General features: G+C 34.8%; 3 protein-coding genes across 4 annotated transcripts; 2 read left to right on the forward strand and 1 right to left on the reverse strand.

Annotated features, from left to right (window-relative positions):
* Positions 1–56: 56 nt before the first annotated feature.
* On the reverse strand, positions 57–8,340 carry mnd (minidiscs). Its single transcript, XM_066741263.1, has 9 exons — positions 7,856–8,340; positions 6,954–7,761; positions 4,239–4,457; positions 3,884–4,154; positions 3,672–3,795; positions 3,114–3,314; positions 1,755–1,904; positions 1,246–1,423; positions 57–1,112 (listed from the first exon to the last, which is right to left on the reverse strand). The coding sequence occupies exons 2-9, from the start codon at positions 7,219–7,221 to the stop codon at positions 1,051–1,053; spliced, it is 1,473 nt and encodes a 490-aa protein (XP_066597360.1). The 5' UTR covers positions 7,222–7,761; positions 7,856–8,340; the 3' UTR covers positions 57–1,050.
* An 878-nt stretch (positions 8,341–9,218) lies between these two features.
* Positions 9,219–10,226, forward strand: LOC136782087 (large ribosomal subunit protein eL34-like). 2 transcript variants are annotated; one of them, XM_066741250.1, is made up of 4 exons: positions 9,219–9,273; positions 9,435–9,506; positions 9,804–10,001; positions 10,083–10,226. In XM_066741250.1, exons 2-4 carry the CDS (start codon positions 9,442–9,444, stop codon positions 10,177–10,179), a joined length of 360 nt encoding a protein of 119 aa, XP_066597347.1. In that variant the 5' UTR covers positions 9,219–9,273; positions 9,435–9,441; the 3' UTR covers positions 10,180–10,226. The 2 variants fall into 2 exon arrangements, with proteins under 2 accessions (XP_066597347.1, XP_066597345.1); XM_066741248.1 differs by having other exon boundaries at positions 9,242–9,367.
* An 8,353-nt stretch (positions 10,227–18,579) lies between these two features.
* tkv (thickveins) lies at positions 18,580–25,652 on the forward strand. Its single transcript, XM_066741797.1, has 4 exons — positions 18,580–18,689; positions 22,756–23,755; positions 23,844–24,159; positions 24,334–25,652. Exons 1-4 carry the CDS (start codon positions 18,599–18,601, stop codon positions 24,460–24,462), a joined length of 1,536 nt encoding a protein of 511 aa, XP_066597894.1. The 5' UTR covers positions 18,580–18,598; the 3' UTR covers positions 24,463–25,652.
* Positions 25,653–25,987: the final 335 nt, after the last annotated feature.

Consider the following 25,987-nt stretch of genomic DNA (forward strand, 5'->3'; position numbering starts at 1 on the left):
ATAATATCAAGTATAAATAATCGATTTAATAAAAAGAAAACAAGATTTTATTGGTTAATCTCACAAATATTTATTACAATGTCTGCACAATTGTAAAAAGGCACTTTCTCTTACAAAAATTTGAATAGTCAATTAACTTGTACTGACAAATATTCTCCAAAAAGTATATACACATATAATTAATAAATATTTGTCCTATTATTAAATGATCGTTAAGCACTATCATAAAGAGACAAATAAAAAAAATTATAAATGCAAGATATGAGTACCTGACTGCAACAATTGATTGCAATCAATAATCGTTTCTTTATTGTGGTTCCTATCTAAAAAAAGCACTACTTTTAAATCCTGAATAATTCTGCATTACTCAGATAGGCTGGTGTGACATTTAAAAAGTATTCGTGATTAAAAGAAAAAAAATGTACAAAATGATAATTAGCCTGATACTGAATATATTGATGGTGAAGATATTACGTGAAACATTAAACATTAATCTACAATCCCTTAAATATAGCGTATGTACAATTAAATAACTATTAAATAATTTTATTTATATTTTTCCTAAGGAATAAACAAATTGTGTAAAGTATACTAAAACGATACAGTTTGGATATTTCATTATTCAGTCTGAGCTAGAATTAAAAATTGAGTCTTACCCTCCACCATCTGATGTCAATAAATTAAATTTTTCTACAAATAATGTTCCAGATTAAATTAATTATGAGAAATGTGATCATTAGTAGGATGTAAAAATATGTTTTCTAGTATTATATTCTCCAAACTGTTTTTTCTCTAGGCAGTATATAAATTGGCACTATATCAAAAGAATTCGTGAATTTCTTTCGAATTAAATCTCTAGAGTTCCTCTCAAGATATTCTAGTCGTTTCTTTTGTGCACAATTTTAATTGACTTAGTTAGAGTCAAGTCACATTTTCAGATGGACGTAATTATTAACTTACGGATAAGATGCTACTTCGATATGTACATCACAAGCATTTTTGAAAATTCAGTAACTCACTGTTGCAATGGGCGAATTATACTAATCTGAATTAATCTGACTTTTCCTCTTGTACGCACATGAATACTTTTGCACACAGCATATTGAGTTTGTCTGAAAAGAATACAATAATAAATGAAAACAGAAAAATTATTTTAAAAATATTAGCCTGGAAAGAAATTACTTTCCAATCAAAGGTATTTGTTATAAGTCAACTACCGTGTAAATAAATGTATCGATTACTTACGAGAAGCTGAGATGAGCCATTTGGGCTTGCTGGGCCAATGAATAAAAATCCCGTAAACTGGAATTCCCGACAGAATGAATGCTAATCCAACACCAACTTCCCAAGGTGATACGCAGAAAGGGAACGTTACCAAAAAGGCACAGATAATGAAGAAGATAATTGGTAAAATAATAGGGACCTGAAAATACATTGCAAATATTTAAGAGTTGCATTTGTAAACGTTTATTATTTTAAATAAACTAATTTTTGCTTCATTCTGAACACTTTTCTTAATCCATTAGCATGCTGTTGAATTTTAATGATGAAAATTGATATCAATAATTCTTCGTTACAAATAATTGTTAAGTATATGAACAGTAATTTTTAAAATTTTCATTCAATTTTTATTTGTGTTTATATTTTATATTTTATATACTTATTGTCGTGTTCATACCATATCTCTGGATATTGATAATTAACAAAATTAATCCAATTAATAAAATTTTTTGTTTGAAGAATAAATGATATACCTTTATGGGTCGCTGAAGATCGGGTCTCTTGTAACGTAACCACAAGAGGCCAGACACGGAAAGTGTGGTGAAGAGTGCTTCAACGAAGCTGACATAATTGATTAGCACATAGACATCCTCTATGATCAGAAGTGCCAGGGTGATAATGCACTAGAAACGGAAATTACAGTTTAACTCTTATATAGGAGTTCATCAAATGCTGAAATAAAGCTCTTATATTATTTCCAACGATTAAAATACAAAGATTAATAAGATCCCAGCTGATTTGCGCGACCCTTTTCTCAGTCCCTTATCAATGATTATCACGTGATTTATTATGCTTTCGTTCTCACTTTAAATGTTTCAAACTTGACCTCGAACTTGTCGGGCCACTTAAAAGGCAATGCAGCAAAGAATAGAAAGACACTTCCGTTACCGATATACAAATTGACGATATGAAAGACCCAATTTAACCCTCTCAATTAACTGGTCGAAAATTACCAACATATTCGACAGAAATTAAGCTCCAAATTGATATATAAATAAACTATAACTTCATTTTACTGTAATAAAATATATCACATAACTCGATTTCAATTTACTATAAATATCCTCTATAATTTGTTTAAATTAAAGTAAAATTACAATTTCAATTTATCTTATTAATAGATGAATTTTCTGATAACAATCACTTACTTTGACATTTATGAACCTATACTAATAATAATCCGCTTAAATAATCATTTTATATAGATATTAAAAGATTTATAAAAATTTTCCATGAAGAAAGATATTTTAATTAAGTATAAAGATTGTAGCTATCAAAATGTCAAATAAATCTGATAAGTCAATTAATAAACATTCGCTGCAAAAACACTTTACTATTTAAATATTTGTCGGAGTTGTATGATAATTGCATTTAATCTATTAGTATAACTTTATATCGCGTAGATAATCACGTCTGGCAACTAAGTAGGACGATAATAGAATTTTGTGAAGAGAAAATGGAAAAATAAAGAAATAAAAAAATTAAATATTAGATAACAATATATATATATATATATATATATATATATATAAAAGAAATAATTATAACTAAAATATATTAGATGTAAAGCCGGGATTCGACTAAATTCTTGTCATTTGATACGTTTATTTCGGGAAATTCAATTAAGTCAGCTGAGATTTTTGCTCTGCCTGAGAATTTTGATCCGACAACTGTTTTGCTTGGCCACAATTTTTCCAAGCTTATTATCTAATACCGCTTTCAGTGAAGAAAAAAGAGTAAAGAAGATGTGGAGAAAAATCCATCTGATCGAGTTACACGTTTGTAATCAAAGCTGAGACGACACATCCTTGTCTCCTGTTAGTTATACTTACAAGGAAAATAAGAGAAGGCATTGGAGTCAAATTTTGCACATTAATCAGGGCAATGGCTGTTGGTAGATGACCATTTCTTGCTCCAACGAAGAAGAGTCTCGAGGAGGCGAAAATTGCTCCATTCAATGCCCCAAATGTCGAGCATGCCACGAAAAATGGTATTATCCATGACATTACACCCAAGAGTTTGTCTCCAAACGTCTAAAATTAATTCACTAGTCAATAAAAAATGTCTCATATTTACTTTAATGTCTGATGTAAATGTTTCTTACGAAATGTCGGCTGATCTATTATACTTTACTTATTTTTGGCATATTTACATTGTTAAGATAATCATGGAGATTAAACAATTGAACAAACCAAAAGAGATTATTTATAAATTCAGCAAAGCTGCAGAGTTACACGAGGGATTGTAAATTAGTTTGAAAGAACAAAAGAGAAACAGGAGGGGAGAGACATAATTGAGATTTGGATACAGGAAAAAATGTATTCAAGAAAAGATAAAGTTTTAAGGAAAACGTAATATTAGAAATGCGTTTTATCAGCTAATTAACTTACAACTGCGACAGCATTCGACGCGAGAATCTCGTCTTGCGTCAACACAACAAAGTAGGCGATATTTGCCATCACATAAATCACTGTCACCAATGGTAGAGATATGCAAATTGCTCTTGGAAGATTTCTGTAACAATAGAAGACAATATAATTATAGAATTGAATTAATTGGTGTCAAAAATTTAATGTAATGTTTTCTTTGCAAGAAATACTACTTGTAAGGATTTTGTAGTTCCTCAGTGACATAGTTTAGATAATTCCAGCCTGAGTAGGAAAACAGTCCAGAATAAAAAGCAAGAGCCAAAAATCCAGGTTCTGTATTGGTCCCTGACATGGGTCGTTGAAAGTTTTCTGTGTGACCTATGCACAGCCAGTAAAATCCAGCAACCATAATGATTACTAAAGCAAAGATTTTAGTTCCTGTAAAAATATCCTGTACCCTAGTAGCCCATTTGACATTGTAGCAGTTTATTGCTGTCAGCAAACCTGTCCCATAAATAATTATTTCATTGATTACCATGTAATAAGGGCATAATATGTATTATTACTGAATTTGAAAAATTTTCTTACATGTTATAAGTGCAGCAAGCATTCGGACTGCCTCATAAGGAGGTTCACAACCAGGCCATGCTGGTTGTAAAATGTATTGAGCAAACGTTAGGGCTGTAATTGCATTCCCTGTTGGAACCAGGATAAACAATGCAACCCAGAGATATAAAAATGCTGGAAGTGGTCCAAAGGCATCCATTATGTAGGCATAGTCTCCCCCAGACTTTGGTATCATTGTTCCTATTAAACAATTGAGAAAAAATTTATTGATGCATGAAAAATATTGCTAGAAAATTCAAGGGAATATTTCAGAAAAATAAGTAGCTTATTGTACAGAGTATTTTTAATTTAAAAATTTTTAAATATGTTGCAAAACTAAAAATTAAATAAATATAAATTAATGATTAAGCCTTTAAATTGGTTACCATAATAGCGGCCTTGAATGTTCTTTTTTTCTTTATTGAGGACAATTTGTTCAGGTGAAGGAGGCTGGTTGACAATAGTTATTCTATATATTTAACCGATTCTAACATTGTGAAACTGTACTGTTGAAGTAAAGCCATTGTTATAAGCTTTTTTTATTGGAAGTATCTCGAGAAATTAGAAATCGTAAAATAACGAGTAAAAGAACTTGTAATAAACAATTTATTAAGCCTGCAAGTATCGACAAAATCCGAAATAAATATAAAAGTAAATACAATTTTTTAAATATTTATAGCAAACATTATAAATTGCATTTCAAATTAATAAAAAAGTAGAGATTAAAAAAATAAATAAAAAGAAGCCTTGAACTAAAATAAATAATATATAGATGGAAAAATAAAATTAATTTAAATTATCATTGTAATGATTGGAAAACCATAAATCCTTTTTAATTGTTTATAAAATTGAAGGAGTAATAAAAAGACGATTTAAGAAAAAAAGATAATTTAAAGGAGGAAACTACACACATGTATATAATTCAATAAGGTTTTAATTTTACAAGTTATTACAATGATAATTAGAAAAACATTGAAAAATCCACGTGAGCGTTAAAGATGTGTGTAGTCATGGAGAAACTATTTTTAGTTTACTTTAAGTGATACTACTAGATCAGATAATGGAATGGTAGATAAGAGGAAAAGTTAATGGGTGTATTGTAATATAGTATCGAGTAAATTGGATACACTTTGAACTTTTCACTGTCAGTAGAAAGGAATCCGTGCCATTATCAATATTACCGTAACCCAAATACAAATTTGCCATTTAATCTTTTCGACGTCTTCGATTACATAAGCCAACAACTTTCTTTTTTGTTTACCAAATACCGTTTGTCGGATTGCAAAAAAAATCCTCTTGAACTTCGAACATTTCCGAATTTAAAACTCTACTTCCACAATTATATGTGATTTTTATTAATTAAAAAAACTCCTAGAAATTAATTCAAATCAATGATTTCAGTAACTAAGTTCATTCTACAATAGCGCCAAGATGACACATTTAGCTATCGGAGATTAATTAATTAAATGCAATTTTTTAAATTAAAAATTTAGCAAAAAGTCTCGTTACAATCATTTGATTGTACAATTTAATATTGCAAGAAATTGTTATAAATAATAAAGAAAATATATCTTGAAATATGAATCTGATTTTTTAATTATTTTATTGAATACTAAATCTATATGCCATTTTTTAATAAAAATATGTGTATTCGAAACTTGTTTGCTTATTTGCTATTAAAGAGAAATATGATTACTAAATGTAAAGGATTTATTCATTGGAGTAAATCGTAATTTACACTTGGATTTTCGTTTGAGAAAAAAAATCTCGCGGCATTATTTGGTTGGTTGCATCATGCCAATCGTTATTCTCGAACTAGCCACGTGATCAGAGTAGAAGAAGGTGCACTCGACGCACACTACCTATTTCGGATATGGAATATGGCCCTTGAACTTCAAGACGCGTTTAGTCTCAATTAATGCGTATACAGAACTCAGAGTTCAAATATTACTTCTACCGATGGGACATTAATTTACATAATAAATATTTGAGCATAACTACTTGCTATATCTTAAACTCATAAAAAATTGTTTCCAGTCAAACTTATCTTTAAAATATTAACTAACAATAACATTCTAAATAAACATTTATCTAAAACAATCTTTCATTCCAGTATAACAAATTACTTAATTGTATAAGCAGTTCCTTTTTCTTTTAAAACTGAAAATATGGAGAAAAAAAACTAAAGTTTACCTTGAACTGTTTATACATTAGAAATATAACGTGAGAAACTTTATACAGAAAATCGAACGAAACTCGATAACCCGTGCAAACTTCTTCGATATTTATTGTATGTCATCATGCGAGAGTTCTTAAAAAATTCTATTAGCACGTGGCGCGTCCGACAAAATTCTAGCCCCTCGGTACGTTCACCTTTAGGCAGGTGATGCAAGAATTGTCTGTTCTGTCATGTTTTAGGTGCTAGGACCATTCAAAATTCGATTTCCCTCTTGAAATGAAAGTGAATTGTTCTTTCGCAAAAAACCGTTAGCTTTGGGAAGGGGGCTCGGGGTAATCGAACAAAAGCAAGCATTCAAATGAAGTTGCAGTGCACGTTTGATAAAAACCTGTGTAAATAAAAAAGATAAGGACAATAAATAGAGGATATGTTTCGTATGAGGAAAGTGGATATTTATTATAAGACACAACATGTGTTAAAGGAAATAACATTAATAAATATGATAGTCTTATAATTACCTAATTCTGCATAGCATAGGGCCCCAATTAGGGAAAGTAGACCAGAGAAAACCCATACTATAAGAGCTAACCCGAGACTTCCACTGTATCTTAAGACTCCTTTTGGCGACACAAAAATTCCAGCACCGACGATGATGCCGACGATGATAGCTACACCATCCAGTAGACCTAGTTCCTTTTTTAATTTCACTCCTTCTTCCTGTTTTTGTTGGCCCTTATCGAATGTTACAGCGACCCTTTTCTCAGCCGGAGCTACCTTGTCCGGCATGTTGGCCTACTCTTCTATCACTAGCCGGGAGACAACTTGAAAACCTCACTGTCTCCTCGTGTCTCTCGGCAATCACCAACGCTTATTCATGCCGCGTGCGTTGCACGTGGATAACTGAGACGCCGGAGACTCCACGCTCCAATAATAAGCGCCAGAAACAAATATGGCGGCTGGCCAGACGCTCGAAATTCAAATCTCCCCGGCTCAACGTCCTATTACCCGTAGAGTTTTCGTTTGCCCCGCTGATAATCTCTGATTATCCAAAATTAATTCACGCTCATCTCGATGTTTCTTTTCTGGCTTCCAATTAACACATGCTTTGTTTACTTTTCCGTATACTCAATTGAAATCCACTACGTTTATCGATATTAAGTTCACAATCCATTGGCGTAGTCTAATTACCGATTCATTTTTCTTCCATCACCTATTTTTGACTTTTCTGGAATTGTATGCAAAACTGTCACCCTCTTTATTCCAATCCTTATGTGTGTGAAGTTTGCTATGACAGAATTCCAATCCTGATGAGTTTACCATTCCATTCTGTAATAAATTTCTTCGGTAAAATAGGGGAAAAAATTAAATTGGAGATAATTGATTGGAGAAATTGTTAGACAATGCGATCATTGATAATTACATTAATTATTAAATGAAACAGTTTGCGATGCTATAAATCATGAAGAAGGGCAGATTATTTTGCACAGTTATCAGAAGAGAGCAGCTGTCAATTTCACACGTGTCATGATGACGGTTGAGTTGATAAACCGGAAGTAAGCCGGATATTGAACGTAGAAGCCAATGGATGTTATGGATGGATCGTCGTTATTATTTTTTTTCACGAGCTTTGCAAAGCAAATAATATAACCGAAGGATAAGTTGGAGAAGGCTCTCTTATCGAGTAACACATGTTTACACAATTTTACTAATGTAAACAAACCATATGTTGATACTTAAGCTATTGTACGCAGCAGTAAGCACTTGCCCAAAACAAATTGCACACAATATAAACAAACTTTTCTCAATGATTTACCATTACTGTAATTTAAAACCGTTAAATCGATTCGTGTTTATTTTTGCGATGTTTTGAATATTTTGGTATGGGAATTGCACGTTTTTGCCACGATTTCTGGATGTCGAAATTTTTTGCGACTCACTCGCGTTAGCAGACTCGCCCATACTGCGTACTGGCATATTAAAACTAAGAGAGGAGAGTGTCGAAGCCCTCAGGAATCACAGCAAACGCGTGGGGTCTCAAAGCTAGTTGCTAACGTTCGTTAGCCTGGATCGAAATAACCATGAGTTAAATATTCACGGGTTACGCCAGTGTCTCTGTAATCTCGTTCAAATGCTGCATTGCGCAACCTGATTTTTTTTTGCATTAAATCTTAATGGAGAAAAGTTAACGAGAATTCTTCCTTGGTTATTGCTATAGTCTTGTAATCATAACAAAAATTCGATCCAATTAGAATTTTATTTGTTTTTTTTTTTTTTTACGTTCTGATAGATCGAGTTTGCTATATTACTTTTTGTATATATACATATTCTACTCCAACGTTAGCTGTGTACCGGTTTAAAGAAGAAGCTTCCGGCTTCTCCCCTTTCATGTGTACCGAACATTAAAAAATATATTTGTTTCCATTTCATTATTGGGCTAATCAGTGATTAAATCTTATTTTTGGTCAGCACGAATTTTTTTAATGATCGAGTATTGGAAGTTCGATTAAAGTCAATTAAAGCTCTATTTTTTTGGCATCTTACAAGAAAAGTCACTAATCGTTATCAAGCAGAATCTCGTGATACGGCAATGATATTAAATTTCGTTGGATTATCTTAGGATATTTTAAATTAGATAAATTTGAAAATTAATTAAAGCGCGGTGATATTTTGAAGCCAGCAGCTACTCCCATCTATTGGAATTTTTTTAAAGCGAAGCTACAAATCTAAAACGTGAGATGGCCTTTCGCTGCGTAAAACTGATTATCTCATGTTGCGCTTGCGCCTGCGCAAAATTTGTCTAGGAAGAATAGCTTCCTTTTCCGTTTTGCTCTGAAAGAGGTTTGTGTCAATTTTAAATGATTTTGAGAAATCTGTAAAATACACATTAATCTGATCGTTCAGAATTGAACCTAGGATTTCTCAAATAAATAAGGTGTTTTGTGATGCTGCAAGGTTAATATTGATGAACTTTTTTTGTAACAAGTAATTTTAAATTACAGACACAAAATGGTGCAACGTCTAACCTATCGACGACGATTGTCGTACAACACGAAAAGTAACAGGAGACGGGTGTAAGTATACGTTATAAGTTAAAATTTACCTTCGTCTTTCTCTAAGAAATATTTACACAAGTTTTGTTGAGGTTCGTGCCTCGAAAATACGGTCTGTAGGTTATTTTGATATACTAAAATAGGTTATGTTTTGGTAAAGTTTATATGCATCAATATCCACGTGTATTTGACAAATAATAGCAGTATTTTTTGGTTATTAATATAAATGAACCAGACTGTTGTAACTTTCAACAAATGTTGTGTTTCTTGTTGATATTATGAATGTTTATTGAGATTTATAGAAAATGGATTTTGCAGGGTACGTACTCCTGGTGGCAAATTAGTGTATCAGTACCTTAAAAAGCCCAAGAAGATCCCTAGATGTGGTCAGTGTAAAGACAAACTGAGAGGTATTCAGCCAGCAAGACCTATGGAACGTTCGCGTATGTGCAGGAGGAAGAAGACAGTAAAACGGGTATATGGAGGTGTCCTGTGTCATAAGTGTGTGAAAGAAAGGTAAGTCCCTAAGATTACTACAATTAAAATTTATTGAATGCAAGAATTATTTATTGTACAATAATAAATAAATAATTATAGGATTGTTCGTGCTTTTCTCATCGAAGAACAGAAGATTGTTGTTAAGGTAATGAAGGCACAACAAGCATCTGTAAAAGCTAAGAAGGCGGAAAAGTAATTTTGTGCACCTATATTAATTAAATAAAAAACATTTATAAAAATGAATTCTATTCTTTATTTAATGCTGAATGTGTCAATTTTTAAAACTGATTTTATTGACAAGATGTCTGATTTTACAGTTCAGTTACTAACTAATAGATGGCAGCAGCATAGCTTCAGTGTATTAAAAATATTCCCGCGAATCTACACGAATTATTTTAAAGTTTAAAGTAAAGTATCCTTTAACATAATAAAAATTACTTTAAAAATATTTTTTTAATCATAATGTAAAGGGGATTAATTTTTTTTATAATAAATTAATTTGAAAGAAAAGAATTAATATATTTAATCAAATTGAAATATTAACTCTGAATGGTATATAGAGGGTGATTATATAACAAATATATAATTGAAAAGAGATTAGTACTAGTTTCTCTTTTATAACCAAATAAAATGTTGCCAAGGAACTAATGATTCGTCAGGGAAAAAATTTCGAAATCAGAAAACAAAGATTCTATTCTATTTTATTATTTAATAGAAAATAAGAGCTCGTAATTCAAAGAAGCGAAACAGTTTATTAGTTAACATATGTCATGTTGTGAGAAGGTTAGTTCGCTAGTATTGTTTTCTGATTACGGAGAAGCAAGTAAACCCGTTTGGGATATATGTGTATTGCAAGGCCTCAGGAAAGGAGAGTGTTTTACAAGAGCCTTATTTGTTGAACCTACTGGTCATGTACATATAAGTTGTTCTGATTCGCTGTACGTTTCCAGCGAAAGCAGGCTTGCATTTTGAGAAAATATTTAAAAAGTACTAATTCCACATTGTTGAAATAAATATTTTTAATTTTTATTTGTTATTCAACACAACTGAAGAGATTAACTACCGGTCAACTGTTATTAAAGTTAAATTGTTTTTCTTTATACTCAAGAGAAATGGACCGGAATATGATTATGCATCGCGTTCCTTATCAACTAGCATAATGAGAGTCATCAACTTTCAGCATAACACAGATTACTATACAATTTTGAGAGATAAACAATCTCTAACTATAATATCAGTTTATAGAACCGAAAGAAGTAATGGAAGGAAAAGCCTATGAAGATATTAGTAGCAGGATATCATTTAAAACAATTTGTCTTGAAATGTTCCTATAAGAAATAATCATTATTACGATTACCTTCACGCTTTTACCCTCTTTCAGCAGCTGGGAGTACCTCCCTCTTTGTACAATTGTCTTGAAAATTATTAACAGCAGAATTTACTACTTCAAATGTAAAACAAACACAGTGTAAACATGATACGTGTTGTTGTAAATTAAAATATACGTGTACGCTTAATGAAATGAAAGGGATGCTGATTTGTCAGGTAGATTAGAAGTGTGTAAGCAAAGTTAGGTTATTTCAGTGTTAGCCGGCTCGCTTCTCGTGATATCTAGACTGGGCTACTGAGCCTTTTTGCGAACGTTATCGAGTTAGAGAGCCATTTTGATCAATGGAAGCACATCGGTAGCAATTGTCCGATGTCACGTTTAATTGACGGGTATAAAATGTAGCGAGAGCTTGCAATCGAAAATAATTTGCTGGCGGAGCGTGGCCTCAGGATGATTCCTATAATTTTCAAGACTCGTGTTTGACAAAATAACAAGTGGGTGGGTGTCGGTTTTCACACCAGCCGCACGGCGGGGCCTCTTCGGGGAATGTAAAAAAGGGCAGAACACGAAACCGGTCCCGATGGATCTTTGTTATTCCCCTCCATGGCTATCCCAACCTTCGCTAAGGCCCTCTCGCGCCTCCGAAAGGACCAAGCAGGGACGTAACAACTTAGAAAGTATTAAAAAAATTCCCTAACCACCTTTTTTTATTCCGGCCAATAATGCATTTGCTACGATTTCGAAAACAATCATAGCTCATTGTTAGTTTTTGAATCTTAATTAAAGCAAAAGAGAGACACCATCTTGCGATCAAAAATAGGCGCCTTCCACACACAGTAGGTTATTCGGATACGATTATTTTGCGTGGGTTCTGCAGAATTTTAATATGTAAATATAAGCCTCGCTAGAAAAGTAGTTTTCGATAATAGATATCCCTGCTAAGGGAAATTCGATATTGATATATGATCATATAAATTTATTTTTCTTCATTTTTATAATAAGAGTCGGTCGACTTTGTTTATAATCATCGTGAATTTTGAGTAAACAATTTCTAGTGGGATTGACTGTAGGCTTCAAGGATTTCGCGGTAAATCGACGCGATGTTTCCTCATCTTGGAATTAATCGGTTCGCGAGTAGCCGGCAGATTGGCGCCGGCAATTAATTTCCGTTCTCTAGGGATATTCTGGTTAAGGAATAGGAGGAGTGGGGATAGGGGAGAGTCGAAATGAATTCGATCGAGCTACCTGCTGAGATAAGAAAGTCACGGGACGTTTGGGCTAAAGGATAAGGATATCTTTAGAGGCGGTTTTATCGCTTAAAGTCAGGTGTGAATTGGGGCCACCGCGTCGACATCAAAGAAAGGCCGCTGCCAAAGAAGAACCCAATGAAACACAAGATGACGTAAATTCGTGACAAAAAATACGCTTCATCGATTTCCTATTTGGACCTTTCCAATTATGTAATTGATGTAAATATGCCAGAATTGACCAAATGATTTTTTGGGTACTTTAAATTTAATTAATTAATGGGGAAACGTTAATTACAGCAGACAAAGAATATGTTTGTTTTAATTACATGCTGGTCCATTTTTTATTGCTATGACTTTACCAAGTGGGCCATTATTCAAACGGTTCAGATTGGCCGGGGGAACTGTAGATTGGATAATCGATCATAATTGTGTCTATTTAGAAGAGCGGTGTGGGTCTCTGACTTCTCTCGATACGCGACTGGTCGAAATTTCAATCAAAACAACGACTTGTTTCCGGTCTCTTCTTCAGCTTCTTTTTGGTCCTATTATTTCTTATGAAACGACGTGTTTTAATTGTTCAATAATAAAAATATTTCCTTATAGAGTTTTTAGAACAGCCCCAACGTTCTTCAAATAGTACAGTTGTTGTATTAAAAAGCTAATCAATATTTGTCCTCATTCGTGCCTTGCTTGTAATTTCAGATTTAGATTCTTTTTGTAAAATATATCTTGAAATCAAGTAATTGGAGGTTTAAAAAACCACAATAATGAAAAATATTCGACTACGATTTTGATAAGAAAATAATATCTATCGGAATTATTTTAAAGCAATATTTTCAAATTACAAAAGATGATCAGAGCTGTTTGCTACAAAATGTCTTGGGCAAATAAAACTAAAATAGAAAAAACTCGAATGAACGGGGCACTTTCAGTACTTACTACATTCCTGAAGTTCATCTCGTGGTGAATAGGATCGAGGGGTAACTAGTATAATACGGGCCCCGCTGAGGCTTCGTCTGGAGATTCAGAGAGGAAGAGGAGAGAACGTGGAGAGATCGAGAGAAGGGAGGGGTGAGATGGGAGGTGAAATGGTCATGGCGCGTTAAAAACCAGACGTTCCGGACGCTCGCTCTTTTGTGGCTCTTGCTGTTGTGGCGCAGTCGAGCTGGTCCGTTCGTTTGTTCGAGCCTCTAGCAGCATTGAATGGCTCGAATGAAATATAACACCCCCGCCTCCCTTGGGCCCTGAACGGGCGCCAGATTTTCGGTCTCCCCCCTCCTTGTCGCGCCAACAAAACGAAGAAAAAACATTAACGCCCAGTAATAAGAAATCCTCGTATTTATTACACACCCCTGTTAATCTTTTACGAGATTAGAATCCAGTGTGATCCACCATCCAAATTGGAAAAACGAAAAACTTACCATTCGCTCGATACTTTCTCCGCACTCTCAAATCCCCGAGTGATTTCTAACCTAAAAATTTTCGGACGGAACTGATACTGTTGTGTATCGAATAACCTCTTCTGATAATAAACTAAAAATATAGGATTATAATTAGTTGTGAAGAGTTGGAATTATTTGCATTAGAATGCAATTGGTGCAATCGAATACAGATTCGGTGAATCTCGCTGAATCTTAAAAAGGGAGAAGGGGTGGAGATTGTGGAATAAAGAAACGCAGACTGCATTGTAGAGTGCTCGACGTAGTTTTATCTGATTTTCACGGATGGCAGTCGGAATACGCGGCTATGCGAATCCATGAGACTTGTGGATGTGGGGTTTAAATTTATATTTAAAAGAATCCTTAAATTCATGAAGAAGGCGCTGGACGGTCGCCAGAATGTCGGTCCTCTCGCACGTCAAGTAAAAGGAGAAGCGACAGTCCTGCGAGTTTCGAACCGGATTTCGGGATTAGAATCGGCTACGGTCTTTTCTGCGAAGTGACGCCTCCTCGTCACGCACCACTGACAAAGCTTTAGCCAAAAAAGCGCGACAATACAGAGCAAAAACAACAAAAGAGAGAGAGAGAAGAAGAGAGAAATTTCATGTTAACCTCTATTCCAGTTTTGCGAGAATAGTGCTTCTAACCTATAAAGAAAAGAAACTTTTCAAGTGGAGAAAATAGCTCTTCTGGACAAGTGAGACCCTTCTTGCAAGAAAGTACTCTATCTCCAGCAGTGACCATTCCATTTACCAGGCTAAAACGCAATTGTACCTATTGTGAGGGGCTATTATACGTATAATCAAACTCAGGTAGTTTTCAGAATTGGTGCTTACTGCGTCCTAAATAAGCTGAGATTATTTCTAAAAGGGCTAGTTTGACCGACGATACAGTTATTGTGTGGCGTAGTATTAATTTTGAAGTGATCTTTTCCAACCAATGCCACTTCACTTTGATTATATGTGTTTTGATAACACACGCCCCCCTTTTATGATGCCATACTCTACACATTATGATTTGCTCTAGGAATAATCTGGACCTTAGTTCAATTCACTCTCGTGCACTTTTCACTGTAATTACGAACTTAAACAGCTCGGAAAATTGTGACTTAACGGTTGGTATTATTATATTAAGAGCGTTGGTTTCCGTTTTGTAAGTTAAGCCAAAGATGTAATGGTGTAAATCGTTGAACGAAAAATCTGTAATTAGCACGAATTAATTTGAGGTGCAACTGTAAAATTTGCAATTACTTTTATTACTTTAATCTGGGTGCAAAAAAGCTGCGATGTAATTTACGATGTGTAATGCATAATAATAGCAGCAGGCAACAATTAGCAGGCGCGATTAGATCAGTTAAGTCGTGAGAATTCGAGAGTCGACATTGGCAATTAACCTTTCGGCGATTTGTACTCGAGTGAGAGAGGGGTAAGCACGCGAAAGAAAGATTGGCTCAATTAGTTCCGGCAGAGGCAGCACTATAAGGCCCGAATCTCTATAAACGGAACTTATGCTTATTACGGTTTTAGCTAAGATCAATTGTCTCACACATTTTTATCTTCGATGCAATGCTCAGCTCGGTCTTTATTTTAAGTATTTGCCAATTTGAAATTTAAGCTTAGTTTGGTGCATATTTTCGAGCCTAAATATCCATACAGTGTTGCAAATCTATGGATTCTTCGTTTCCACTCCCCTCCACCCCTAGGATTACAAATCCCTATTCTGCTAAATGCACGGAAGGTGGCGTGGTGGGGATTTTTTATACCCACGATTTTGCATCTCTGTTTCCAAATTAGATCACTCCAATCAGCGTTAGAATTTGATATTTGCCTCGTTTTTTCACCATGCAAAAATAGCCGATTTCGAAAATCTCAATTAAAAAATATTTAACCTTTTCAGTTGTTTAGGTGAGTGATAAAACCATTCCATTTCGTAAAGGTTAGGTTAAAGTTCCTAAAAAGATTTGAATAATTCTGAAGATTACATTGAAATAGAATTCCAGGATTAGCATGAACCATCTAACGACAGTCATTGAAATTGCTGGAGCTCAGACTGGTCGGCGCGTTTCCATAAAAGAGCCGAGGATCATTTCTAAATATAAATGACTGCCGCCTTTAAGCATCATCAGCTGCAAGTGTGGAAACGCAACAGGTTCCTCGGGAAACCCGATATATCGCGCTCGAGGCCCAGAGACTTCATAAATCTGGTAATTTACTCTTTGCAAATTTTTCTATGTTAAAACAAAAATATACCACTTTAGCTTTATGCAAAAATTTGTTTTAATTTAGAAGATACTCAAAGGTAAATTTATTTTATCGAAATATAAATATTAATTGCGTTGAGAGATTTGAATGTGGAATATGAGAGTGAAAATATAAGAGGGAAAGCTTTTATAAGGTTCACTCAGCGTGAAGTTAGGCCCCTGCCGTGAGGATGGCACAAAACGACGCCATGGAGGTGGCAGGGAACCACTTTAATGCTAATTCCCCGCCGCATCCGGATATGCAGCTTGAAATCTCGATTTTCTTCGTCATTCAATCATTATAAATTAAAAATCAGCTTTTCAATAATAATAAATTGCGGGCTTGCTACTAATGCGAAGATATCTTCGTGTCACAAAGTGTTACACAGCCGTTTAAATCTTTGCCACTTGTTTCTTCGATGTGTTGATACGAATGCCGCATATCTCGTCTCTGATTGGTTAAACAATTGATCACTGCTTGAACTTCACGCGTTCCAAAATTCTACCGCGATCATCAGAAACTAACCTAAAAATCGTAAATTAAAATTACTAAGCAATATAATTATTAAATTTATGATATATCTTTCACATCGTAAATGATTTTGATATTTTTGTCGTTGCGAATGAATTGGAGCAGTTGTCTCCAGTAAGAGAATTTGATAGTGTGAATTTTTTCCTCGGATGAATAATTCTATCGCTCTTGCGAAGTCATATTTGCGATAACCAAAAGTTATGCGAGAGTATAGTGGCGATGTTTAGCTTTTTGCGTGCCAATTTAGGCGAACAGTAGCAGATTCATTCTGAGATAACCAAAAAAATTGTAACCATCACTTATTACCATCCATCAGGAAACACCAAACCCTCAATTTACTGTACGAGATTTACAAGTTTCAATCTCATCGCAAACCTCCACCTTTTTCTTTAAATCAAACCACAACAATTTTTTATTCTTAAATGGCAAAGATTCTATAAATCATGCAGTATTCATCGATTAACCATATAAAGAATGGCAAAAGATAAACAATCTTTTGTTAGATCAACATTAAAGCTAGCAGTTAGTGATCAACTAACCCTTTTTAATTGTAAACAAATTTGTATACAAAATTCCTGGGTAAGTTTACTGTTAAAAATAATATATATTCCAAAGCTAGTCTTTCGAGTTTGAAGAGGGACTAGAGATTGATGTTTTAAAATTTTGTTGGCTGTTTTATAACCTCCGTTGCAGGAGTAGTGTTTGCAGCATGAGAAAGGAGAGGTAAGGGAGGAAGGGAAAAGAAAAGATCTCCAGCCTTTGGTCGTTGAGCGTGGTTGAGTGAGTGAAAGAAAAGATTTTCAAGCTCTGGTAGTAGAGTGAGAGAAAGAAACATCTCCAGCCTCTCTGGCCGACGCGGCAAAGTGGCGCCCGCAGGGCGCCGTCGTACAATCCCCGCCACTACCGACGCCAGACTCGTGCTAAGTTATCCAATTAATAAAAACAGCTCAAACGCTCCTTACCATTAACCCACTTCCTACATCCTTCCTTCAAAATGCCTTTATAAAAATTTATTTTGCTTTTATAATCTTTTGAAAATTTCCAATAATCTAAAAAAATATAAAAAAACAGTCTAGAGCGTTGAGGTTATAACTTACTCGTTTCAGAGGTGTATGATAAAAATGTTTGATGCCTTAGATACCTAATAGGAGATGACGAGTGTAAAAAGTGGGTCTGTATTTAACGATTTTAACACTCGAGGTGATTCGAGAATGGTATTCTTCAGTGAACATTGGTCCAGGCATCTTTTTCTGTCTAGATGAGATTCTATTGCTGGGCAAAGCGTTCTCTGTTTCGAAACTATACGAAACGAGTGGAAAGCCGAGCTTCCCCGAAAGGCGACGAGCATTCACGACCAGTTTTTCTGCTTCCCTAACCAAGCATCTCAGGAGGAGACGAAGGCGCTCGGGTTTTTTCGCGCTTCTTCGAGGAGTGGGAAAGGGTAAGAGAGAAAAGAAGAAAAGAATGACCAAGGCAAAGAAATAGGGGTTCCCGCTTCCCGCTGCCCCACCAAGCTAGTAAAGAGCTCCGAGCAGTACCGATTACTGCCGAAACTTGTCGAAGGGCTGTTCAAGAAAAGGATAGTAAACGGTGGGAATTCGTTACCCCCACTCTGACTACTATCCCTGCTTAAAACAGGTAAAGATAATCGGAGTGGGGGTACCGAATTCCCACCGTTTATCATCATTTATTCAACAGAGGGGAAGTATCCCCTCTATCGTTTCCGAACGTCTCCGGAAATTGCCGACGAATCCGCGGCCTGCGCTTCAGACTCGACGTTGAAAACTCTACGTCACAGTGAAGTATGTGCTCTCGTGTGTAGAAAATGGCTGCGCTCTCCGATACTCCGGGTCGGCGCGAATGTAAATACACTTTTTGGATCTTGTTAACTTTGTTTATCATCAATTTTAGCAGTGGTGAGTATCGCATACGTACAGTTGTTAGATTCTATTGATATTTCCCCGTGGTTACTGCTTCCTTGAGAGATTCTTTGAAAATCGATGGGACAATCGGTGTCTTTTGCTTTTGCCTTCTGCCGTACAGATGTGAACAGAATGGACCACCCTACATCACTCTTTCCTTCTCACTCATTTTCTCTTTCTCTTTATTGGAATTACTGAATATTCAAACATAATAAACTATTGTTTAGAATCTTCGTCTAACTTCCTTCCTGGGATAACTCTACCTTTTCCTCGTCAGTCTTAAATAGTACAATTTCCTCTGATCCTATACTGATCTCTTTTTGCTTTAGAAAATTGATCTTTGAACAAGTGTTTTCCAGAATTTCTTCGTAACCTTTTCATGAAAATTCTTTGAGTTTTTTGTTCACTGTTTTTGAACGTTCTAGATATATCTTTCCCATGAACTGTTTGGGCTTTGCAGTATTCTGTTGGAAGTATTTTTCTGACTGGAAAACAATAATTTTTCTAAGATTTAAAAAAACATTTCCTGTTATATGTTTCTTTGTTATCAAGTATGGATATTGATTATACTGTTGTTTTCTTTTTAATGAGTTTCCTCCTATTTTTTCGAGTGCAACTGAAAAGTGATGCCAATGGAATAGAATGGTGGGAGAATCAATGTTTTCTCACAAGAATCTCTGTGCAAGTTGAATGCGCGTTCCTTTTTATCTATCTACGGAGGGAGAGAGGGAGAGAGAGAGGTTAGGTGGTAAGGTTAGCCACTGAAATACTACTTTTTCAGACATCTAAGGTTTTTATTTATATCAATCTCGCTTTTCGTCTGTCGATTAACTGATACACTATGTTTTATCGAGCGATTGAAGAGTAAATTTCTGTCAGATTTCTGAAATAATTTTTCGGCACTTATTTCGTCAAATATACCGAGGTTCTGCCTTATCAGCGATTAAGTGGGGATTTATTTCGCACGGACAGACGACCTTGCGAGAAAAACGCAAGAGAAAATCACGGAAAGGAAAGGTCAAATTAAATTGCAGCAAAACGGAGAATTTTTTAAGGAAAGGTTACCAATAAGCGTCTCGGCGGCAAATGATGAAATGTGTAAAAATTCTACAAATAGAAAAGTTTTCCACTACTCAGTGTATACAAGTTTATCATATCTGTCAGTTAAAATTCTCTTTTAATAATGTTTCCTATGAATTAAATTTCTTTAACTTCCTAAATGATATAAAATTTACAAACAATTTTCACAAAAACGAAAGAAAAGGTTTGTATCGCATGGCAGAAATTTTGCACATATCTCCATTAATAATATTCTTGTGCATTTATATCTGGCATTACATTTTGTGGGAACATCGTGTTAAAGACTATGAAATATATACTACCGTTGATAAACGTGGATGGGGACGGAAATCCCTCCGTTTTTCACATTTTTTCAAGGTGTGTTTTTACACCCGGTACATCACGTGTCAATGTGCTTTTAAGCCACGATCACGAAGACGCGAAATCGTTTCGTGCGATGTTTACATCGACGTTTGCTGCTCAATATGCATCCTATTCGCACGCCATTTTTCCCCTAAGTCTCTTTCATAACAATACGACAAAATGAATTTCAATTTTCACACGAGCAAACGTACATTGTCAAAAAATTTATATTCCTTGTAGAATAAATTTGCATTATACGTAAAAGTTCCTGAATACGTTTATTTCCACGCGATGAGATTTGAATGGCTAATTGCATTTCGTTGGAGGGGAAAAAGTGTTGCCAGTATGAGAGGGAACGTTTGTAATAAAAATGGAGTGCTGGAAGACTCTTGGCAATCGAGCGTTCTTGGCACAGCTGATAAAATATCGCAGTAGTAACTTGAAAGATTCATTGAAGGCTTCGGCGATTGTTGCGAAAGCCAAGTCGATAAGAAAACTTACAACTCCTGCACCGAAGTGGATTTTAAAAATAGAAGAGAAGCGATGAAAAAAGGGGAAACCCCATCATGGAGCTACTACTTGATAGATATCTAATCAGCTCGATCTTATTTTCCTAGTTATTTCCAATCGAGTTATGACGCAAATTGTCATAGACCGTGCGCAGATTCATAGGAATGCGATAATTCGCGAGAAATCTCATCCGTTTGACTCATTTTTAAAGTTCCAATAAAAATTTATTCAGCATACTGTTTTCGTTTATTATATTTAAGTTAGTCATACTCGTATTATCGAACCAAGAATACCTATTTCGTATATAATGCATAAAAGTACCATAAAAAATTGGTGTAGAATGAAAAATAAACATTCAAGAGTCGCGGTGGTGTTTTCAGGAAATCGATATTAAATCGCTCGAGTTATTTTGCTTTAATAATAATCTGCCGGATTGCGTTTTCTTAGAAGATAATTAAGCCTTTATTACGTTTCGTGGAAAATTTATGTTATGACAATTCGGAGAACGGAGCGCAAATTCATTTTTAGTCTAACAAAAAAATTTGGAGGTTATGTAGGCGGAGTAGAGAGCTCGAAGAGAAATGCCGACGGAGAAGGTGGATCGATCTGTCATATAGATATTTCCAAGCAGTATAAATAGAAGGATCAATTCGAAATACAATTTGAAAATTATATATTGCATTTGTAATAGTTTAAATTTTGTTTCGGTATATTGTAGCAACGAGAAACAACGTGGAGGAACATTGAAAATAAGATTTAAATGGAGGAAAGCTTTATGGCTACGTATTTATTGACTTTATTAGTAAATCAAACAATCAATCATTATATAGCATTTGTATGTTTTCAATTTAAACATTAAAGATCATTGCACGTTAGAAACGTGTGTGATATTACGACTATTATAAATAGAATGTACGTTAAAATAGGAACGAGGGTGGCAATTCTGCGGTAGAAGATAAGCAACTTCTAGGGATTCTTTTTGTCTTTTCAGACTTGGCAGACTTTCCAGTCTGGCCCCGTCAACGTTACAAGACAGACAAAATATTTCTTGTACCCAGCAGTCATGCTTATTCAAGCTCCCTGAAGACAAATTCTCCGACTCTTTCGCCTCCCGGAAATATACACGACTTATTTCCGTACAACGAAAATCTATTAACGGACTAATTTAACTCGATTCGTTTGATCCTTGAATAATGTACCCCTGAAACAAACAATTTACAATTTGTCAAATATTTTCTCTTTGTATCAAAGGAAGAGATTGGATAATTAACGTTAGATACAAATGATCTTTGATGCGCGATAACTCTTGTTTATTGGATGACGAAAAAAGTGGCGCCGTTCGTGAAATCTCACGGATGAGGAAAAGAATCGTTGCTTTCCGGTTCACACGGGTTTAAAAAATCAAAGTTATCATATTTGTATCTTCGACCTCAATCGTTGCTTCTCTATTTCACCAATCGTAATATTTAGATATTTTCCTTAAAGTTAATACTTTTTAGCTGTCAAGTTAATGTCTTAAGAAATGACTCAAATTTTCGAATTAAATTCCTTTTATTGACACAAAACTATTTCTTACTTGTACAAATTAAAATTTTGATGATACGGTCATTATTATTTATATAATTTTAACGTAGTTCATCTAATGAATTTGCAAAAGGTACCGGAAGTTAACCAGCCTTCGGGTTGGAGGTAAGAGAATTTTTCTGTAGTAGCTTGGCGCACCTTTTTCCATTCCTATTCCTCTGCCGAGCTTCAGGTTGAGTTGAACGTGGGCAGCAATGGTGGTTCGCCTACGCAAAATGCTGCTTAAACGAGAATCTAGCTGTAGCAAAATCCAATGCTACCTCTTTTAGTCATCCATTCATTATTTATCAACTACCCAATTCGTTATCCTCGCTCAGAATGGTTCAGATTGCGACTTTCCCCCTTCCTAACTTGTTTACACTTACATAACCTCAACCAGATAGCGAAAAAAATTCCTGGAACAGTCCTTGTGCCTTTTACGGCGCTGTATTCTTAATAGCTTGTGAGAATGCCAGGTTTGGCAATTCACTATTTGTAACTATATAATTCAATCTTCTATTTTCTATTTCTGGAATATAATAATAATGATTTTTTCTGCTTCTAGTAACTGGTCTGACTTGCTACTGCGAAGGACACTGTCCTGATGATAGGCAGAATGGAACTTGTGAAGGACGGCCCGGTGGATACTGTTTCAGTGCTGTGGAGGAGGTATGGGATGCTGAGCATCGTGAATTTGTCCCAGAGTATTCGTTTGGCTGTTTACCACCAGATGAACGAGGCTTCATGCAGTGTAAAGGGCATTTAGTGCCTCATTTGCAAGAGAAGAGTATTCTTTGCTGCAACAAGACATCTTTATGTAACAAAGATCTGTTTCCAAATTACAAACCACGCCCAACAGCATCCCCAGACCCTATAGCTATAGCATCAGGGGCTCCTTTAATCATATTAGCTGTATCCTTGTCAGTGTGCCTAATGTTATTTACCATAGCAATGCTGATAATTTACCATAGATACAGAAGGAAAGAGCGTGGTCCTTGTTTAGTACCTTCTCAGGGCACTCTCCAAGATTTTATTGATCAGAGTAGTGGCTCAGGATCAGGCCTACCTTTACTAGTTCAGAGAACCATTGCTAAGCAATTAGCTCTATCTCAGTGTGTAGGGAAAGGACGTTATGGTGAAGTTTGGCTTGCCAGGTGGAGAGGTGAAAAAGTTGCTGTTAAAGTATTTTTCACCTTAGAGGAGGCTTCTTGGTTCAGGGAAACTGAAATCTACCAAACTGTACTCATGAGACATGAAAATATCCTTGGATTTATTGCTGCTGATATTAAAGGAACAGGGTCCTGGACTCAAATGCTACTAATCACAGATTACCATGAAAGGGGATCTTTACACGATTACCTGCAAACAACAGTTCTGGATGGCCCATCCTTATTAGCTATCTGCCTTTCAATAGCTTCTGGTATTGCTCATTTGCACACTGAAATTTTTGGAACCAGAGGAAAACCAGCAATAGCACATCGCGATATTAAGAGCAAAAATATCCTTGTTAAGAGGAATGGGGAATGTGCAATCGCTGACTTTGGTTTAGCTGTAAGATTTATTAGGTAATTATTTTAATATATATAAGTACACACAGACTACTTAGATGGTGTAAGGTATTAAATAAAACTTGTACTTTTTTTTTCTTTTTAGTGAGAGTGGAGAGATCGATATAGCACCAAACACCAGAGTAGGAACTCGGCGTTATATGGCCCCTGAGGTTTTGGACGAGAGTTTAAACACATCTTCTTTTGATGCCTTTAAGATGGCAGATGTATATTCAGTAGGACTTGTATTATGGGAGGCTTGCAGAAGATGCGTCACTGGTGGAAAAGTTTCTATGGCAGAGCCTTACGCTTTGCCCTATCACAACGTGGTGCCCAGCGATCCAGATTTCGAGGATATGAGATTAGCTGTTTGTGTTAAACGACTACGTCCAATCATTCCTCCCAGATGGGGGAACGATCCTGTGAGTATTCTAATTTACATTTGTATTTTCTCCAAGTTGTTAATTTGTCAATGAATTATTATTCTAGTTAGAAAAACTGACTTCGTTATAATTTAAAGATAAATATGAAATTTTCTTATCCTGCATTAATATGTAAAATTTTGTAAATTGATAATAACGCGAGTTTTCTTACAGATCTTATTGGCAATGAGTAAGCTAATGGTCGAATGCTGGCACGGGAATCCTGCAGTCCGATTAACAGCATTACGAGTGAAAAAAACAATGTCAAAGCTACACATCGATAACGCCATAAAAATCGTGTAGTGTTTACCGTGCAACAAAGAACTGTTAGACCCCTGTAAATAATCCCTGATATCTCCCCGGTGTAAATAAAATCATCGACAGACTGCAGCCTGAAGACTGAGTACTGAAATTATAGATAACTAAATAGCGAATGGGAAGAAAATTAATGAATCTAATGAATTATAATGGATGAACGTATTCGTGTGATAAATGTATTTTTAATTGCGATTAATATTGATAATGATGGCGGATATTTTTTCGTTTTTTGAAAAAGTTCTGTGATTGATACAGTTAGATACGCTTAAAATTTAGAAAGGATTCGACGTTTTGCTCGAAAAGATAAAGTTTAAAACAATTTTGGATAAGTAGTATTAAAACTGTAAATATATTTCTGATAACTTACTGCATCATTACAAACTTGTAGAATCATTGCAGACATTTAGTTAAAATTTTTTGTGTTATTAGAGTAAAGATCTAGGATATATGCCACATGCATATGTATATCTGTGTTTGCCTCGCGTCTTGTTTAGCATTTGTTTCTTGAGCAAAATCGTGGATTCTTTTGTGTCATACCAGCTCACGCGTTCCAGGTTTGAAATTAATGGCCAAAGTAATTTTATATATTTAACAATGCATAATAACGGCCTTGTTCTGTTTAATCAAACAGAGCCAATTAAATGATTTTATAGCACCTACATTTTTACTTAGATATTTTATAACATTAATGTTACACAAAACTTAAAAGCTGTAGCTGCTGGTTTTTATGAATATAGGGAAAACAGCTTGAGCGAAAGCTGTAGATTCCAATTAGTTAACGTTGAACGTGGAACTGATTGTTTCTACTTAATACCTGGATCTTTTATTTGGATCGTATAACAATTTTAGACAGAGCTTACAGACGATTGCAAGGAGCTTTTCAGATTATTACACTGCGCCGCGGTATCTACACTGCTATTTACAGTTTTTTTTACTATATATCAATATTTATCGAGAATCACTTTTGCAGAATGTTTAATTTTATATGCGACGTAGATAGAAGTTGTTATTTTTACGAATGAACTTTACCACCTGTGAATGTTTCCCGATAAACTGTGTATTACTTGTACAGTATGTAATTTATATGTTTTAATTTGTACAAAAAACGTATGCTCTGATAATATATTTGTATTCTATTGCTGTACTAGAGAAATAAGTTAGAATGAGAAAAAGTATATTTGTTTTACTTTGACTTATTATACCAGTTCAAGAGTACAGCGAAAGGAATTAAAATCACAATATGAAAAACTCTTGTATCGTTACGATTTGACGTAGGTCGATAGTCCAGACTTAAGTGTAATAAGAACAACGATCATTTCTTAATTTGCCATACTGCAATTTATCACGTGCAATAACATTATGTAACGTTTAATTGTTTAATTCGAGTGATAATGTGATTTTCGCATATCTTTTGAGTACCTATATACAATTTCCATGAATCACATAGTGGAACGTTTATCAGTTGTTATGTTGAAAATTGTGATTGTGCTATAGAAATTTTCATGTTTAT

The sequence above is a fragment of the Prorops nasuta genome, unplaced genomic scaffold (genome assembly GCF_024137725.1).
Source record: "Prorops nasuta isolate Cenicafe-Biocafe unplaced genomic scaffold, Cenicafe_Pnas_1.2 PNAS00025, whole genome shotgun sequence".
In the NCBI taxonomy this organism is placed as follows: Eukaryota; Metazoa; Arthropoda; class Insecta; order Hymenoptera; family Bethylidae; genus Prorops; species Prorops nasuta.

Excerpts from the sequence above, each read along its gene's own strand:
- tkv (XM_066741797.1), top strand. The coding sequence starts at position 18,599 with ATGGCTGCGCTCTCCGATACTCCGGGTCGGCGCGAATGTAAATACACT. Across the intron at positions 23,756-23,843 it reads TTAGCTGTAAGATTTATTAG|TGAGAGTGGAGAGATCGATA; the intron begins GTAATTATTTTA and ends TTTTCTTTTTAG. Across the intron at positions 24,160-24,333 it reads CCAGATGGGGGAACGATCCT|ATCTTATTGGCAATGAGTAA; the intron begins GTGAGTATTCTA and ends GTTTTCTTACAG.
- mnd (XM_066741263.1), bottom strand. The coding sequence starts at position 7,221 with ATGCCGGACAAGGTAGCTCCGGCTGAGAAAAGGGTCGCTGTAACATTC. Across the intron at positions 4,155-4,238 it reads GCTTGCTGCACTTATAACAT|GTTTGCTGACAGCAATAAAC; the intron begins GTAAGAAAATTT and ends TTTATGGGACAG. Across the intron at positions 1,905-3,113 it reads TGCCTTCTCTTATTTTCCTT|TGCATTATCACCCTGGCACT; the intron begins GTAAGTATAACT and ends TTCCGTTTCTAG.
- LOC136782087 (XM_066741250.1), top strand. The coding sequence starts at position 9,442 with ATGGTGCAACGTCTAACCTATCGACGACGATTGTCGTACAACACGAAA. Across the intron at positions 9,507-9,803 it reads AAAAGTAACAGGAGACGGGT|GGTACGTACTCCTGGTGGCA; the intron begins GTAAGTATACGT and ends TGGATTTTGCAG. Across the intron at positions 10,002-10,082 it reads CATAAGTGTGTGAAAGAAAG|GATTGTTCGTGCTTTTCTCA; the intron begins GTAAGTCCCTAA and ends AAATAATTATAG.